General features: G+C 40.1%; 1 protein-coding gene across 3 annotated transcripts in view; it reads left to right on the top strand.

Moving 5' to 3' along the window:
* The window catches only part of cadm2a (cell adhesion molecule 2a), a 211,103-nt gene that overhangs the window by 180,123 nt on the left and 14,883 nt on the right, over window positions 1-16,097 (top strand). For 2 of the 3 annotated variants that reach the window (XM_040033149.1, XM_040033148.1), the window contains 4 exons: window positions 4,231-4,392; window positions 5,591-5,681; window positions 5,798-5,976; window positions 8,769-8,882. In XM_040033149.1, the coding sequence (XP_039889083.1) occupies window positions 4,231-4,392; window positions 5,591-5,681; window positions 5,798-5,976; window positions 8,769-8,882 (546 nt within the window). The remainder of the gene's footprint in view (window positions 1-4,230; window positions 4,393-5,590; window positions 5,682-5,797; window positions 5,977-8,768; window positions 8,883-16,097) is intronic. The other variant, XM_040033150.1, reaches the window with a different exon arrangement.

Genomic DNA, 16,097 nt, shown 5'->3' with positions numbered 1-16,097 from the left:
AGCATGTCAGTTTCTGTGCTCTCATCCTGAATCACACGCAAGCAATCAGAGACCATTTAAAATTCCATGACAAAAAAAAAAAAAAAGCTAAAGGAATCCACACTCTTAAATTAAACGGCCAAATTATACACTAGAGAAAGTCGTTTTTTGAGTCTTTCCAGCAGTTTTATTTCAATGCAAGCATATTTACAATCAAAGAACTTCAAAAATAGAATTACAATATAAAAACTCAGATATAGTAATATTATAAGATAACTAACTAACTTGAAAACGATAACTTTTTTTGCTGAAAGTCTACTGTGAAAAATAGAACATTAGGAGCATCGCCAAGTGCGCATTACAATGATTGAAGTACTTAAATTTGCGTCTTTAGCAGCCTTTCTGTGTGTATAATCAGACTGCATAATTCAAGATGATACCTTCAGTTTATTCAGTCATCACAATCTTTTGATTTACATAAAATAGTTTTTATAAAATAAAAACACTGTAACTTCTTATCCTCTTTGGAAATGTGCTGTAAAATACCATCATGTCCATATGGACCAAAATCTCAGAGGAATGTTTCCATGACCTTGTTGAATCAGCGATGCTGAGCGATAGAAATATATATTATACTCACCAGCCACTTCGTTAGCTACGCCCATTTAACTGCTCTTTAAAACAAATATCGAATCAGCAAATCATATAGCAGCATCTCAGTGCATTTAGGCATGTAGACATGGTCAACAAGTTCAAACCAAGCATCAGAATGAGGACAAAAGGTTTAAGTGACTTTGAATGTGCTTTGGTTATTTGTGCCAGATGGGCTGGTCTGACTTTTTCAGAACCTCCTGATCTACTGGGATTTTCCTGCACATATGGACCATAATCTCTAAGGAATGACTCCAGCATCCCGTTGAATCTATACCACAAAGAATTAAGGCAGTTTTGAAGCACTTCAGTCCAACACACTGACACAAATACACAAGATCGTTCTTTTACTCTTTAATTATGAACACAAAGCCAACAACACAAAGCAAACTTGAAATCAGCCCAGAGAAACTTCAAAGCAAATTCTGCTTCAATTCTACTGTAACTGAAACATGTATAAGTAGAAATAGAGGCTCCACTATTACAAGTCTGATTCTTCATCGCTGCCTTACTGATGAAGTTCAGGCTCTGTTGCCATACACTCGGCTTTAAGATCACACTGGGTTCTTTGCCAGTTTTGTGTTAGCATGCTGTCCACACAGATGTTTGCAAAGTGCAGATTCTTTGCCCTGGATGCAATTTGCACTTTACCAACATACTCTTGTCTTCCCGTGGCATAAAAATAAAAGAGATGTTTGTACATCCATTCCTCAAAAGGTACAGACCACTCCATGTTCCTCCTCTCTGCACACAGACTGAAATCAGCTGACTGTAGCACGTCATGTTTGAATTTTTAAAAGGGCATTTCTTTAGAAGGAACCTTCTAGTGTTGCAGAAAGGAGGAGAAAGACAGGTTGGACTCGTGTATTGACAAAGAGGCAGGGAGTATCAGTTCATTAGGACCTGCCATAAGTAATAGAAATGGAAAGAAAATGTTTGCACTCCTAAAATAAACTATTGATACTACAAGTTAGATGTAATTTATTTTAGCCGTCATTTTTTTTTTCCTCTGTCATCTCCTGTATCTTCTTTGTGAAATGCAGCCATTTTCTCTCTCCCCCGTTGTTCGCATAGATGTTGCTAACACTGCAGACCTGTCAGTCATTCATCTCTAGGGGAGGCGGGCTCATTGCCTCAGTTGGGGGAAGTGGCTGAGCAGAATAGTTGATTGGCAGAATTGAGAGAGAGAGGAGACAGTAGGGTGGAGAGGCTTGGAAAGTGGAGCAGATGAGCACAGAGGAAAGAAAGATGTGGAGCGTAAACAGTCTCTTTAGGAGGTACAAACAAAGGCGGTCAGCATGAGAGGTACGGTACATACAATACACTTATGATATATATAAAAACTGAAAAAGAAGGACATATTTTTTGACAAAGCAGGGCAACATCTCAATGCAGAGATAAGCCTGGAGTGTTGAATACATTATAGGAGGGAATTCTTTTCTTGTTTGAAAAGAAACTCTGAGTAGGATGTAGCGACTTGATATGATTTTTAAAAACTGGCCGCTGGCGTAATGTAAACAGACCAAACACCTTTTGTTGACGACTGGCTGAAGAGATTTTACTGAGAAAAAGAAGGTTTTAAAATAACTCCTTGGAGGTGGATATGTTTAGATAATTATCATCAAGTAAGACAGCCAGTAAGTAAAAAAACAAAAAAAACAACAACCCAGTGGCGTTGAATTGTGAAAGGCTGTTGAGTTAAGTGGGAGATGTGTGGTCTGAAACAGGATGCTAATTTGCATTGCATAATACATATATAACAGCTCCCAAGTTTTTAGGAACACGTATACCTTATTTTCCAGTGGCAGCACAAACATTCTGAGAAAATGTTTGTGACTAATGTCATCATCTGCTCTCAGTTCTGGTGTCTAATTTCTCTAAACACTAGCTATTTCCTGATATATATTCTGGTTTTAGGTGAGATCCTTTAAGAGGGTGCTAAAGTTTCAGCGCAATAGTAATTTTCTTAAACTTTAGGTTTCTAGAAAAGGTAACAAAAACATTAGGAGGAAGAAGAATTAGAAGCATTAGAAGTTACTACTTCTGTGATGTAACTGTGGTCATGTAGAGTTCACAGAGAACCACTGATCTACTAGGTCAGGGTACTCAAGGACAGCTTGACAGAGAAAGGGAAAGTCTGTGGTTCAGAAGTCTCATTTTCCACTTTGAAGGACATCTCTGCCTTTGAGGTACTTTGCTTTTAGAGAGGAAGGTTTATCACTAACTGATAGCATTTCAAGGGCTCTGATATGGCAGTCATAAACTTGAGGGCAGGTTATAACCTGTGAATCAAACACATTTAGTTTATCAAAAGTCTACAGTGTCAGAGAAGAAATGACGGAATGTGGAATATTCCAAATTTAAGCTGGTTGTAGGATTTTTCCACTATCTTTGCGGTGTCTGGGATATTGGTGGTCACAGGGAGATGCAACAACTGATTGCTTAGGATAGCAGGTGTTGCTGGGATATCTCTGAGAACAAATTGTACTGATAAAGAGAACTGTGCATAATGACACTTTGCTAACAGGCTAATTTAATTACTGCCAATTACTGTCTGGTTTCCACTGGTAATGTTTTTTGAAGTAGTTGTCAGGCAGATGAATCAGACCAAAAGGTCGGATAGATATGAAGTGCATGAAAGTGTTGATTTGTACAAGCTGAGTGGGAGCACATGCAGAGATGACAGGTGAGGCCACACGTAATCAGAAATGTTAACAGTGTAAATATATGCATTCAAAGAGCCACAACTTAGAGTTGAGGCAGCTGCGTTTCATTTTAACACTGCCTGCAGCAAAATCCAGGTTGAATTCGTACTGAGGTAGCCTAGATATGCAACAAAGTGAACTTACAGTACAATAACAGTAAAAGAGCTACAATAGGGTAGCTTCAAATCTATTGTAATCTTTTGCAGCATGTAACTGGAGAATAGTAAGATGATTGTAACATTACTAGAGCATGTTGTAGCTTTAAATACAAGCAGCTCTTATAATACATTTCTTACTGCTTAGTAAGAGCTCTGTTTGCATATTTTGTATATTGGATTGATTGGCTGTTAGCATTAGCCATATTCTTGGCTAATGCTAACTCAATATTCAGTCACCAGCAAATCAACATGAGTAATGCAAATTTGGATAATTTGATATGTAAATATGTATTCTATTCTATAAATTAATAAAGAAAACACTTGAAATTGTTGCCGTTTGTTGTAGAAGAGAGGTTTTTTTTCTTAAAACAAAGGATTTTTTTTAACCTATATTGCAAAACTAAGACAATCACAACAATGTGACGGGTCAGTGCAATGTTGATCCTGTACATTGGTTGAGTTTAAAAAACAAGTTAATCACCCTATTCATATGGGAAAATGATCCTTGCTCTTAAACTAGTGAAATGTGACCCGTTTCAGGTATACCTGTAATGAAAATCCCTATGAAGGTACATTGAAATTTTAGGCACTAATTGTTTTGCATGATAGGCATGTTTTCTGTATGAATCGAAGACTAGGGTGGAATCTGCCAGTGGTTGTAACACATTGGTTCGTAGCTATCTCACCTTATAAGATAAATGTGCTGCAACCGTGACAGAATGCAATTCTCTCCCAAGGTGCCAAAGAGGTGAATGCAAGTGGGAAGACATTTACAGTACGGAGCTCTCTACAGCTGCAAGTGGACAGAAATGATGATGGAGTGGCCTACACCTGCAGAGTGGACCACGTGGCACTCACACAAGCACCACAGCAGGCCACTGAAGTACTGGAGGTCCACTGTGAGTGTAGACGCAAAGTACAGCACTCAAACACATATATGAAGTGTACACATGAGCATAATGGATAACAGAAAATTCAAACCAATAAAAGGCAGTAACTACTGTAAATAGCCATGGTAATGGGAGCTTTTATGGCTGTTGAACACAGTTAGAGAACATTTCAACTAATGAGGCCTCCATCATTGTATGTAAATGCACTATTTCAGAGCTGATTTTCTGTGATCTTGCATTTATAATTTTACATTTAGGCACTAGTATTTTATTCAGTCAGTATCCCTTGGTCTGGGCAAAAATGTACTGTCCAATTGTCCAAATATATTTATAATATTTATATCACCCCCTGGGATTGTATGTGTGTGTGATCCAAATGCTGTGTTTTGAGGGTTCTGTTCATTATCCACTACCTTGGATGTTGTTCCTGGAATCTGCTGGAGCTACTTTTCTAGTTTTGGGTTTATAGCTCCCATTGCTCCTATTATCACTGGGACTACTTTGGACTTTACCTTTCAGATCTGCTCCAGTTGTTCCTTCAGCTCCTGATACTTCTCTGTTTTTACATGCTACTTCTTCTTGATCTTGTTGTCTGCCACATCTATCAGAACTTCAGTCTTCTTCTGCTTGTCAGCCACAACTATCACCTGGTTTGTTGGCCAGCAGCTTGTCTGTCTGGAAGTTGAAGAACCACAGGAATTTACCCCCTTTGTTCTACTCTGACATTGGGACTTGGGGACTTTTAGTCCATATGCAGCACAGATGTTCTTTGGTTGTTCCTTGGTTGTTGTTGGATCTTCCAACAAGATGTTGCCAGCTTGGATCTTACACCCTGTACTATGTGTTGGATAGTCTCCGGGGGCCCTTTGCAAAGTCAGCAACTTGGGTCCTGTGGTAGACTCCTGCTTATATGGATCTAGTGCTTAAGGCCTGCGCTTGTGCTGCCGCTACACAGTCCTTTATGCTGTCCTTCTTTTTTTATCAACCAGTAGGGTTTCCTGATGTCAGCCAGTTACACATGTGGGAGCTTGGTTGTCTAGGATAATTCCTCTTCCTGTTCCTCATCACCATCCACCTGCCTGAGGCATGCTTGGAGAAGCTCATCTCAGGGGAATATATATATGTATCCCATTTATGTCAAGAAAATGTGAAAACAATGTTTTATATTTTCTTCCCTCAATTTCAGCCGTCTCTCTGTTTGTCTTAGATGCTCCTCGTGTGGAGATCACCCATTCCCTTGAAGTCCCTCAGGAGGGTCAGTACTTGAAGTTGGAGTGTGTGTCCAAAGGAAACCCTTCGTAAGTCTCTAAAAATTTTCATTAATTGGTTGACATCATGCTTTCATATAGTGTTTTATAGAGTAGACCTAGATGTAGCATGCTTTCTTTCTCTTACATATTTTCTTACCTTTTAGGCCAGATCCTGTGATGTGGACAAAGGATGGAAGTGAACTTCCTGACCTGGACAGGATGATTGTAGAAGGAAGAGAGCTTACCTTTACGTCTCTTAACAAGACAGACAATGGGACCTACCGCTGTGAAGCTAGCAACCACCTAGGGACCAGCAGTGCTCAATATGTACTCTACGTCTATGGTGAGTTCAGGGGAAGCATTGAAATATGGATAATTGCATTTCATGACACAATATAAAAAAGTAAGTCAGTCAGTTACTAATATGACACCACTGGGAAAAAAAGCTTCAAGAGGAAAACTTGGTTTCCAACAAAGCTATGTAAAAATTGAGAAAAGTATGAACCTCATAGGCATGAGTACAAAACACCATTGAAAAAATACAGGATTATAATACCTCCTGATCTGCATACTGTATCAATGCTAATAGTGATTAGTGGTACCATCCCTCACAGGGAGAATAAGGGCCCCAGGTGACACAAATGCCACCAACGCCTTTCCTTAAATAAACCTGTGTCCCAGATACACACACACACACACACACACACACACACACAAAACACACTAGGAGGGAAATGTGTGAGAGAGGCAAAATTTAGTGCTGCGTTGTCAGGAATATCACCAGGAAGGATAAGTAATTCCTAGTAACGCCAGAGGAGGTGGAGGATAAAGGGACTCAGTGTCAGGGAAAACAGATAGTTCTTCCTCTCTTCCGCTTCTTCACTGCCATTTGTCTCTTGGCATTAAGTAATAATGCTTTAAAAAATAGCAAAGCAGTAAAACATCTCTTTTCACTGTGTTATAGAAACAGTGCGTGATCATTGAAAAACAGGTCGTTCTGACGTTAAGAAGTGGAGATGAAGAAAAACATAGCATTAATAATATTACATGAGCTCTTTTATTTAAAAACAGAAAGTAATGAAAAATCGAATTACAAACTTTTGAGTATAAAGCCGAGCTACCCGAGTAACACAGGTTACTATGAATAGGTCATAAAGGGCTGTGGAAACCTCAAGAGTGATGAATGACAGAACAAAATGAAATACTCGTTCATGCAATTAGATTTATTTAATGAGAGTGCGATGAACGTATAAGCCATTCAGCCTTTCTCTAAGTAAATGCTGTAAATTTTGAAATATAACGCAAGTCCACGCAAGCAGATGTTCGGGGATGTAAAAGGCAATACAAAATATGCTTATTTTATGCAGAATGCCATGTGACAAAATCAAGGTAAGGATTAGGTATAGAAACCTTACATCTTTCTAATTACTCATATCACTGAAATTTAAACTTAGTACGCACACTCAGTATCTGCTGAGAGAAGGTTACTGCAAAGATGCAAATGAGTTTCATTTGCTATATATATTCTGTCTGTCAGATTTTTGCAGATAATTGCTGATGCTTTTAAAATACCGTTGGCGTAGAGTATATCGCTCAGGTATTTAGTTAAAGATTCCTTGTTTGAGTTCAAAGCCACAAAATAGGATGAGTGAAGACTGATTATGTATACCATCAAAAATGTATGATACCTTTCAGCTTCAAATTCAAATCCTGTCCATAGGTTTTATTAAAGGAGGCGATTCTGAAACAGTGCTGTTAGAGACCTTTAGATTTTTTTTAACCTCTTTCATTCCATCAAACATTTTTTTTACTAGCTGATTAATTGTTTGAGCTGTAAAATCCCTTTCACTGTTTGCTAAAAGCACCAGGAGATGTCTTTACATTCTTGTCTTTGTTTAAACCCCAAAAGTGCTGAATTCTTGAAAATTCTATGATTAATTAAGCAATTAGCTGTGGCTCTTATTTAATTAGTGGATTGCTCACACTTGTCATGGCGCGCCACCGCACCTAACAATTTCTTCTGAAGCTGCAGCAAGAATAACCAATGCATGTAATGACAGTGATGTTATTAAACTGACAAATTCTCTGCCAGAAAAAAGACAATTGGGTACGGGAGGGTCAAAAAGTCCTATTCAGATTCATTACTTGTTCTCTTGAAATGGCACCCAGTCTGTTCCTATCCTTCATTAGTGATTATCACACCTTTTAGCCTTTCACAATTGCCTCCATAATTCTTGGAAAATACCTTTTTAATGGTTCTCGAACAAGGGGACATTTTCTCTCTTCCCTCTTTCCCGAAGACATGCAGTTAGCTGCTTAGTGAGTCACGCTAAGGCTGAAATGTCACCAAGACACAGAGGACAGTTGGCCCAGAGAAAGACTATGAGAGCCAATTAAAAGCTTCTGGATCACCATAAAATGCAGAGTGACATAAACATAAAAGCCAAGGTGGTAATGTAACCTCATTAACTTTGTCACCCAATGTTTCGCTCTCACTTTTTTCTGTAGCTTTAACATGTGACAGTGAGAAACGATCAGTTTTACTATTATCCTGTAGCGAGAAGCCAAAATTCAACACGGAAATGAGAGCTTAACCGATTTTTATTTTTAATCCATTTGTCAGATTACGTTTTCAAATCATCAGCTGTCTTCCCTCTCACATGTTGAAAGGTTGCTAGTGCAGGGTCTATCTCCAGAGACAGTCGCCAGCATTAGCAGATTTAAGGTTAATTCTGCTCTTTTGCTAAACAAATTGCCCTCACAATTCAAAGACAGAATACTTGAAATCAGAGTTGACGGAGAAAATGTAGAAGTTTGGGACTCTTAACATCGCCGATCATTTCAGAATCGGTGAGAAAGCCTTACTGGCCCACTAAAACAGGAACAGTAATGCACTCAACTCATGTATGTTGTTAAGGGCATCACATTTCCTTATACTGGAAAAGGCATGCTTTCTTGTGCTGTGATCTTATGTTATATGCTTGGAATTGTGTCATAATTTTCCCTTTGTGTTTCCCATCACTGTATATAGTTTTTTTTCTTTGTGTTCTTTTAACGTATCTAACTTTCCCCATGTGAATTCATTTTGCTGTTGTTGTATTTTGTGTATATGTGTTTATCTGTGCCCTCCACCAGACGCCCCCACCACCCTGCCTCCACCCACCACTCCCCCCCTACATCCCATCACTCCAGATCCTACCGCACTATTAGGCTCCCACGCCTCAGACCCCACAGTCACTGGCAACAGAGGTACAGTACCACCCCACGCATCTCCACAGCATGCTACAGCATAGTCTAACTTCCCTCTCACTTCCATATCTCCTCTGTTACTTCTTTGCTACTTCTCTACCTCAGTCATTCATATTCTTATTTCTTGTGGACATAAAACATGTGAAGACACTTATAGGTCATCCTACCCAATTATTGCCTTTAATTTTTGCTACTTAAACTATTTTCTCAGCTGAAGGACTGTAAACATTTTCTTTTTTATGAGCAATGATATATTTTTTTACACTGGGACAGACTTTTCTGAGTTTCAGAGAAACTCCAGGTGTTCAAATACTCTGTGTGCTGTCCCCTTGGAATTGCAAAGACTCCAGCACTTCTGTGCCCTGAAACCTCAAAGAAGCAAATGTCATGTCCAACTGAAAATGTCTGGCCACTGGAGATATCTCATCATGCCTTCTAATGCTGTGTTAACTCTTAGAGAATCCTAACTTGACATAGTCCCTTTGCCACTAAGGCTGCATATTTGGTGTTTTTAAAGTGGTCCCTGTACAGAACTAAGGCTTTTTTATTGTTCATCTTATGCCCTTAAACATAGATAAGACAGTGCTAATTTCATCATGCTTGTAAGCAGGCCAGCTCCAGTAAGTATATAGCAAGCTTCATTAAACTTTGTGCTTCCAATCATGCATGAACATAGGCGGGCTTAATGCTGCATTTGATAGCAACTGGGAACTAAGAATTTCCTGACTCTATTGAAAACAAACAATACTTTTCCACTTAGTAAATCGGATACTGTTTCTGAACACTGACTCTGCATTTTCCACACATAAAATCTTTCTCATATTGCTTTTAATGTAGTAAAACTGTGATTTTTGCTTCTTTTTGGCTTTTGTGTTACTTTAGATGAGTAAACTACACTACATTCATGACCTTTTTTGTTTTCTGTAGAGGAAAAGGAAACAAAGAAAAAGTTGGGGTAGCCATGTTTTTTTTTGCCAGTTTGTGCACTAACTTGGCAGAGGTTGAAAATGTTTTCATTTTGGCGTCCGAATTCTCACATACGAGGTAGATCAAATGCAGCATAAGGCCGTGCTTCCCTTATCCCTGTGTACAACGGGGGACGGCAGCATCCTGTTCCAGCTCTAATGCGGCTGCCAGAGCCGATCGCTCCCACTCAAGACAATGCTTGCGATTCCACCAGACATGCTGCAGCCCGTTTCAGCAGCGTCTCAGAAGCAGATTACAGCTACTGATGACACAAGGCCCTGCAGCAAAGGGCTGGCATAACAATCTCCTCCTGCTAGCTTTTGGCTGAGTTTTCCACAGAAGTTTTCACTTTGCTGTCTGCCTTTCAAAAACAAGGGCAGCACCAACCAGCCAAGGTTGCAAGCCACATGAATTATAATGCACTGAGTGGTGAGTCCCAGGTTCAATTCCAGCTTGACATTTGCAGCTCGTCGATCTCACGAGTAACATGATGTGATAATTAACAAAGTTAGTTGATTTTGACAGACTTAATTACCACTCGCGGCATCATAGGCTGCTGTTGCCACTCCTCAGTATACGATGCATACTCTCGCTTCAAAAGGAGTCAGTCCCACTTGAGGTCCTCTAGCACGTCCAGCTGAACTTGTTCAAAGAAGCCAGTTGAGTTTTTTTCTTGTTATTTATTTTTTTTAGTTCTTTGGTTGTTTTCTGACCAAGAGCCCTACTGTATTTTTTATGTTTTTCCTTTTATTTTAGGAACAAAGTCTATTTGCATTGGCTAATTACACTGTGCTTTTCCTGAGGCCATACAGATCTAAGCAATACAAAAGAAAAGAAAGGCAAGAGAAAAGGAAAGAAAACAGAAAGAAGAGGAAAAAATAAAACCAAGGATCTGTGTGTAGCAACTAATTGTAGTGTATTTTATACGACAGTTCTTCCTCTCGTCCATGAAATCTGATCTAAATTGTTTAATAAACTCTGTCCGTACTTTCCAGTAATCATCAAACATGTCCACCCTGAGTCTCAAATGAAATGTCAGTTTTTCCATTACAAAAATATCATGTATCACATTAAATCAGTCTTCTCCGTTGAGGCGCTCAGCCCTATACAACAGGGAGGTGACCCTCAGGCGGACATAGAAAATGCTGAAAGGAATCGCATATCCCACCTGTCTAGGGAAAGCATCAGGATCCTTCAGGAGGACACGGCTATGGAAAAGGATGTTTCGGCACCCCTGCGGCACATAACTGGCAGTAAACAGATGCAGTAGATGAAAAGGATATGGCGAGCCTCTGGGCGGGTGTAGTTGCTTTAACCTATTTGCCAGGGCACAGATGCTGACATGGCACCACATCTGCTACAGTAGATTGATATGTCCACGTTTTTGAGTGACACGTCAATTTAAAGCTAATGTGCTGTGATGGCCCGTATGCAGAAGAACTTGCTCACTCATATATCATCTTCATCATGGTTTCCAAAGCTGTTATCAGTGTGTGACATGTTTTCCTGAAGTGATTGTGTAAACAATCCATCATAGTGTGATATCGGTAATAGCACATAAAGAAATTTTGTTAACATATTTATAACGCTGTATATTTTCTCACAAAGCAACATATTTAACACTGTGTATTTTCTCACAAAACGTTGCACAAAATATGAGCTTTCAGTTCAGCAGCAATTAAATATACTTACATGATCTATGCATTCATACATTTTCTGACACTTATCGAGGTCTGGGTCACTGGGGCAGCCAGACAACAGCCACTCTTCTGGTGGGAAAGGGAGGCCTTCCCAAGCCAGTCAAGAGATATATTGATTCGAGGGTTACTGGGTCTCCCGCTAGTAGGAAGTACCCAAAACACCTCGCTTAGGAGGTGTCCAGAAGGAATTTGAGTCAGATAATTTAACTACCTTAGCTGGCTCATTATGATGTGGAGGAGTAGCGGCTCTACTCTGAGACCCTTGCTATCTCTAAGACTGAGCCCAGCCAGCCTCTAGAGGAAGCTCATTTCCACCACTTGTATGCCACAGCTCGTAGCCATAGTTGAAGGTGGGAATGTAGGTCGACCAGTAAAGCAGCAGCTTTGCTTTCACACTCAGCTCTCTCTTCACTGTGACAGACTGGAGCATCATCCACATTACTGCAGCTGCTGAACTCACGAACCCCAGAATTCTTGAACTCCTTAACCGGGGATGCAACTCTGTCCTTACCTTACCCTTTTCCAACTGAGAACCAGTATTTCAGACTTGAAATGTTAAATCTCATCCCATCCGTGTTAGGTGGTTGGGATGAAAGCATCTCATTGGCTGAAATCACCCTAATGGCAAGCTGGATGAAGCCAACAGAGCAGCATCGTCTGCGTATAACACACAAGATTCCTAGACCGCCAAACCCTGCACCCTCTGCTCCTTAGGTGTGCAAAAAATTTCTGCCCATTACTTCAAATAAACGGTGAAATATAAGAGAAGAGAGTCACTGATCCTTTACATGCAGTTCACCCAAGCAGCTTTATTCATTTCCATTTATGTGTGTATGGTTTTTTTCATCATATAGACCTAAGCAAGATATCTTCTGTCTTATCTGTGCTCTTTTGCTCCCTCTCTTCATTCCTCTCAACATCATGGTCTCCATCTCAAAATAATTTCCTCTCATCACTGCTGCTTTCTGTAAATTACCGTCTTTAAAGTCCTTTGGGAGGCTTGACTCCCCTTCTACCTTTCCTCCGCTTTAGTCCCTCTCTAAGCTTTTGTTCAGTTATTCCTCTCCTTTCCGCTTCATCTCTTCTGCCCCCTTACATCTCTCTGAAGGCCCTGTTAGATAACAGTCTTCCACACATTGTTGGATGTTCTTCATCAGTGTGCCTCAGTTCTTCTCTGATGTCTGTTTGTGTAGTTCAGAGACACAAGAGGAGCTGAGCCTCTCAGTATATCTACAGGGAATCTAAATATCAGACTCCTTCACTGCGTTCCTAGTCACAGGATACTACACTATCTGTTTTCATCTGTCTACTTGATTTATTACCAGGTTTTTTATGGCCCTGGATGAAAGCAAACAACTGTGGAGCTTTACCAGCCCCATGACGTTTTGTATTTTTGCATAATGAAGTTGTCTTCCTCCACAGGCATGCTGTAGGTTCAGCACTATAGGCTGTATGCGTTCTCAGGTTTCCCTTTGTCGTTTCGGTGATCTTTCCTTCTGCTCTTTTATCAGCGTATGGGGTTTTGGTTTGTTTTGAAAGCGCACGACTATCCCTTTATGCATTTATCTGGATACCAGCATTAGGGTTGTGGTTTCTTTGATTGGCTGTAGATGATTACTCTATGTAAGCCCTCACTTCTGCAAATTGCAGTCAATAAATTGGGTGGACAGTTATGCTGTTGGTACCTTTTGGAGCATCCATCCATCCATCCATTCGCTTCCGCTTATCCTTTTCAGGGTCGCGGGGGGTGCTGGAGCCTATCCCAGCTGTCATAGGGCGAGAGGCGGGGTACACCCTGGACAGGTCGCCAGTCTGTCGCAGGGCCCTTTTGGAGCATTTCCATGGATATGGCTTGCTGTGTGGTACAGCTGTTCAAGACGTTTGTGCTTCAGATTTCACGAGTGAAATATTAATATTTTATCTACCTATTGGTGTGCAACTATACAGTAAAAGGAGTCCGCTTGTCAACTGAGTTTTCTAGTGTTAAGTGAAAAACTGGCTCTCCAATCTCTTATCCAAATGTTGACACTAAAACCAATGGGTGATGTCACAGTGGATATGTCCATCTTTTGTATACAGTAAATGAAAAATGCTGTCTAACTCGTGTTGCACAGCAACTTTAAACTGGCTGCAGATATGAATATCTTTCCTTTCCGTTGTTAAAGGATTTCATATACCGTATTCACAAAAATGTGTTCCCATAATGATAAATGTTATTGTCTAGTAGGATTTCACAGTAATGGCTTTTTTATGTGTTACTTTGCTGACACAGTCTCTCCGAGTTTTAGTGGCCAATATAATCATATACCGAGACATTTATTTATCCTTGTATGAATATTAGACAATAAATATTTTATCGTACACTTACCGAAGCTAATAGGAAATTTAGATTTGATAAAACCCATGCCTTTACTTGTCTTGTTGACCTTTAGAGTGCTAGTAGTGCACAAAAAACCAAGAGATTCCTCTGGTTTTCATTTGTATTGTATAATGCCAGAACTGATGCATTACTGCAGTCTCTAATTCTCTTTATTAATGATGTGCTGGCAGGTATGCCCAACACTCACACTGCTTCAGTAGCCCAGGCAGTCTTAATGGCTATAATAACTCTTTCAGTAAGTATCAGAGGTCTATGTAATGTCATCAGACCTTCACATTATGAATACACACACGCACACGCACTGACGCACAACACATGCACACATGCGCGCACATCTACACGTTCTCTCTCTTGAGTTCTCTAAAATATGCCAAATGCTTTTTGTGGCTTGCAAATTAGCATTGACCTTGTGATGCTAAAAGGTGAATCATGCACAAGGGTTTCTTTGGTGTTTAAAATATTTACTATTCACTTCTCATAATAAGCATTCGTGTGGCCAACCCCAGCCCCTGTAGCCTGGTGTTGCTGCAGAAAAAGGCCCCACTGCTGGGAAGACAGCAATTATTCATGCCTAGTGTCTTCTCCTGTGGAGAAGAGAGAAAAACTAAAATACCCCTATACCTGATTGTAGAGTAAAGGTCTTGTTGCCCACGAGGATAAGAAGATAAAAGTCAAGGAATGCAACAAGAACCTTGGGACTATTAATCAAAGTGTAGTTGTCTTAATTGATACAAGAGGGATGGTTAGCATTTTTACTGACAGTGGAGGTTATCATGATACTCTGTACTTTTTTCCCCTTTTTTGTGGCCGGTGCTCCAAAGCCAAATCATTATTCTTCTCCTCTTTAAACTGAAACCAGTACCTGCAAACTTAAGGAGAATTCAAGAGCAGAGACAAGTTCAAAGATCAGGATTAGCCTCTGAGCTTTCTCCCTTCTGAAGTGCACTGGCCAAAATGCTGCATGCAAATAGTAAGGCAAGGTTGTTGGCTTGAGATGCAGATTGCTGAATTGGGCATAACAGATTCAGAATAAGTCAAAGTCTGCAGGCCTATTTTTACCAACTTCTGTTTGCAGTTACTCTTTTTTCCCAACTTACTGTCCTTGAAGAAGAATTAAAGGAGAGCAATTAGGTCTTTACTTTTTCACATTTAATGTGAAAAATGTTATTACTGGGAGCATTACTTTCCTTTAAAAAGTTCTTTTGATGAAATGTGGCCAGAAACATATTAATCTAAACACTCACCAGCCATTTGCTTATGTACATCTTTTCAACTGCTTGTTAATGCAAATATCCAATCAGTCAATCACACGGCAGCGACTCAAAGTTATAACTGAGAGTTTCGATTTTTATTGCAACATTCAGATGGAAGTCAGAATTTGGCAGAGAACAGACGAAAACATGGCTCCATCCTGCCCTGTATCAATGATTCAAGCTGCTGGCGGTGTAATGGTGTCGGGAATATTTTCTTGGCAGACTTTGGGCCACTTAGTACCAATCAAGCATTATTTAAACACCACAGTCTGAGTATTATTGCTGACCATATCCATCCCTTTATGGCCATCGTGTACCCATCTTCTGATGGCTGCTTCCAGCAGGATATCACGTGCCGTGTCACAAAGCTCAAATCATAACAAACTAGTTTCTTTAACCTGACATTGAGTTCGCTGTACTCAAATGGGCTCCACAGTCACCAAATCTCAATCCAATAGAGCACCTTTGTGTGTGCATCCTACAAATCTGCAGCAACTGTTTGATGCTTTCCTGTCAATATGAACCAACAGTGCTCAGAAATGTTTCCAGCACCTTGTTGAATATGTGCCATTAAGAATTAAAGCAGTTCTGAAACTTAAAAGGGGGTCAAGCCGGCCATTAATGAAAGTTTGGGATGTCACTCCACATGGCTCTGAAACTGTACACTAAGCCACACTGCAGTTTCTAAATGTTATGATGCTAAACATGCTGAAAACTATATGTAACCACACAGTGAAACAACGAGCGGCTTTACCTCAGCTGTAATTGCTGCCATTACTAACGTCTGTTTTTGCTTCCTGAGAAAGGAGAGGGAGAGACAGCTCTATCTGCTCCCCGCAGCTCAGACTCTGATGGCAGCTTTGAGGCAATCATCATTTACCTGAAAAACACACACACACATTCACACAGGCCATTA

Source organism: Simochromis diagramma, unplaced genomic scaffold, assembly GCF_900408965.1.
Source record: "Simochromis diagramma unplaced genomic scaffold, fSimDia1.1 OVJJ01000216.1, whole genome shotgun sequence".
Lineage (NCBI taxonomy): Eukaryota > Metazoa > Chordata > Actinopteri > Cichliformes > Cichlidae > Simochromis > Simochromis diagramma.
This window is presented reverse-complemented; position numbering and strand designations above follow the sequence as displayed.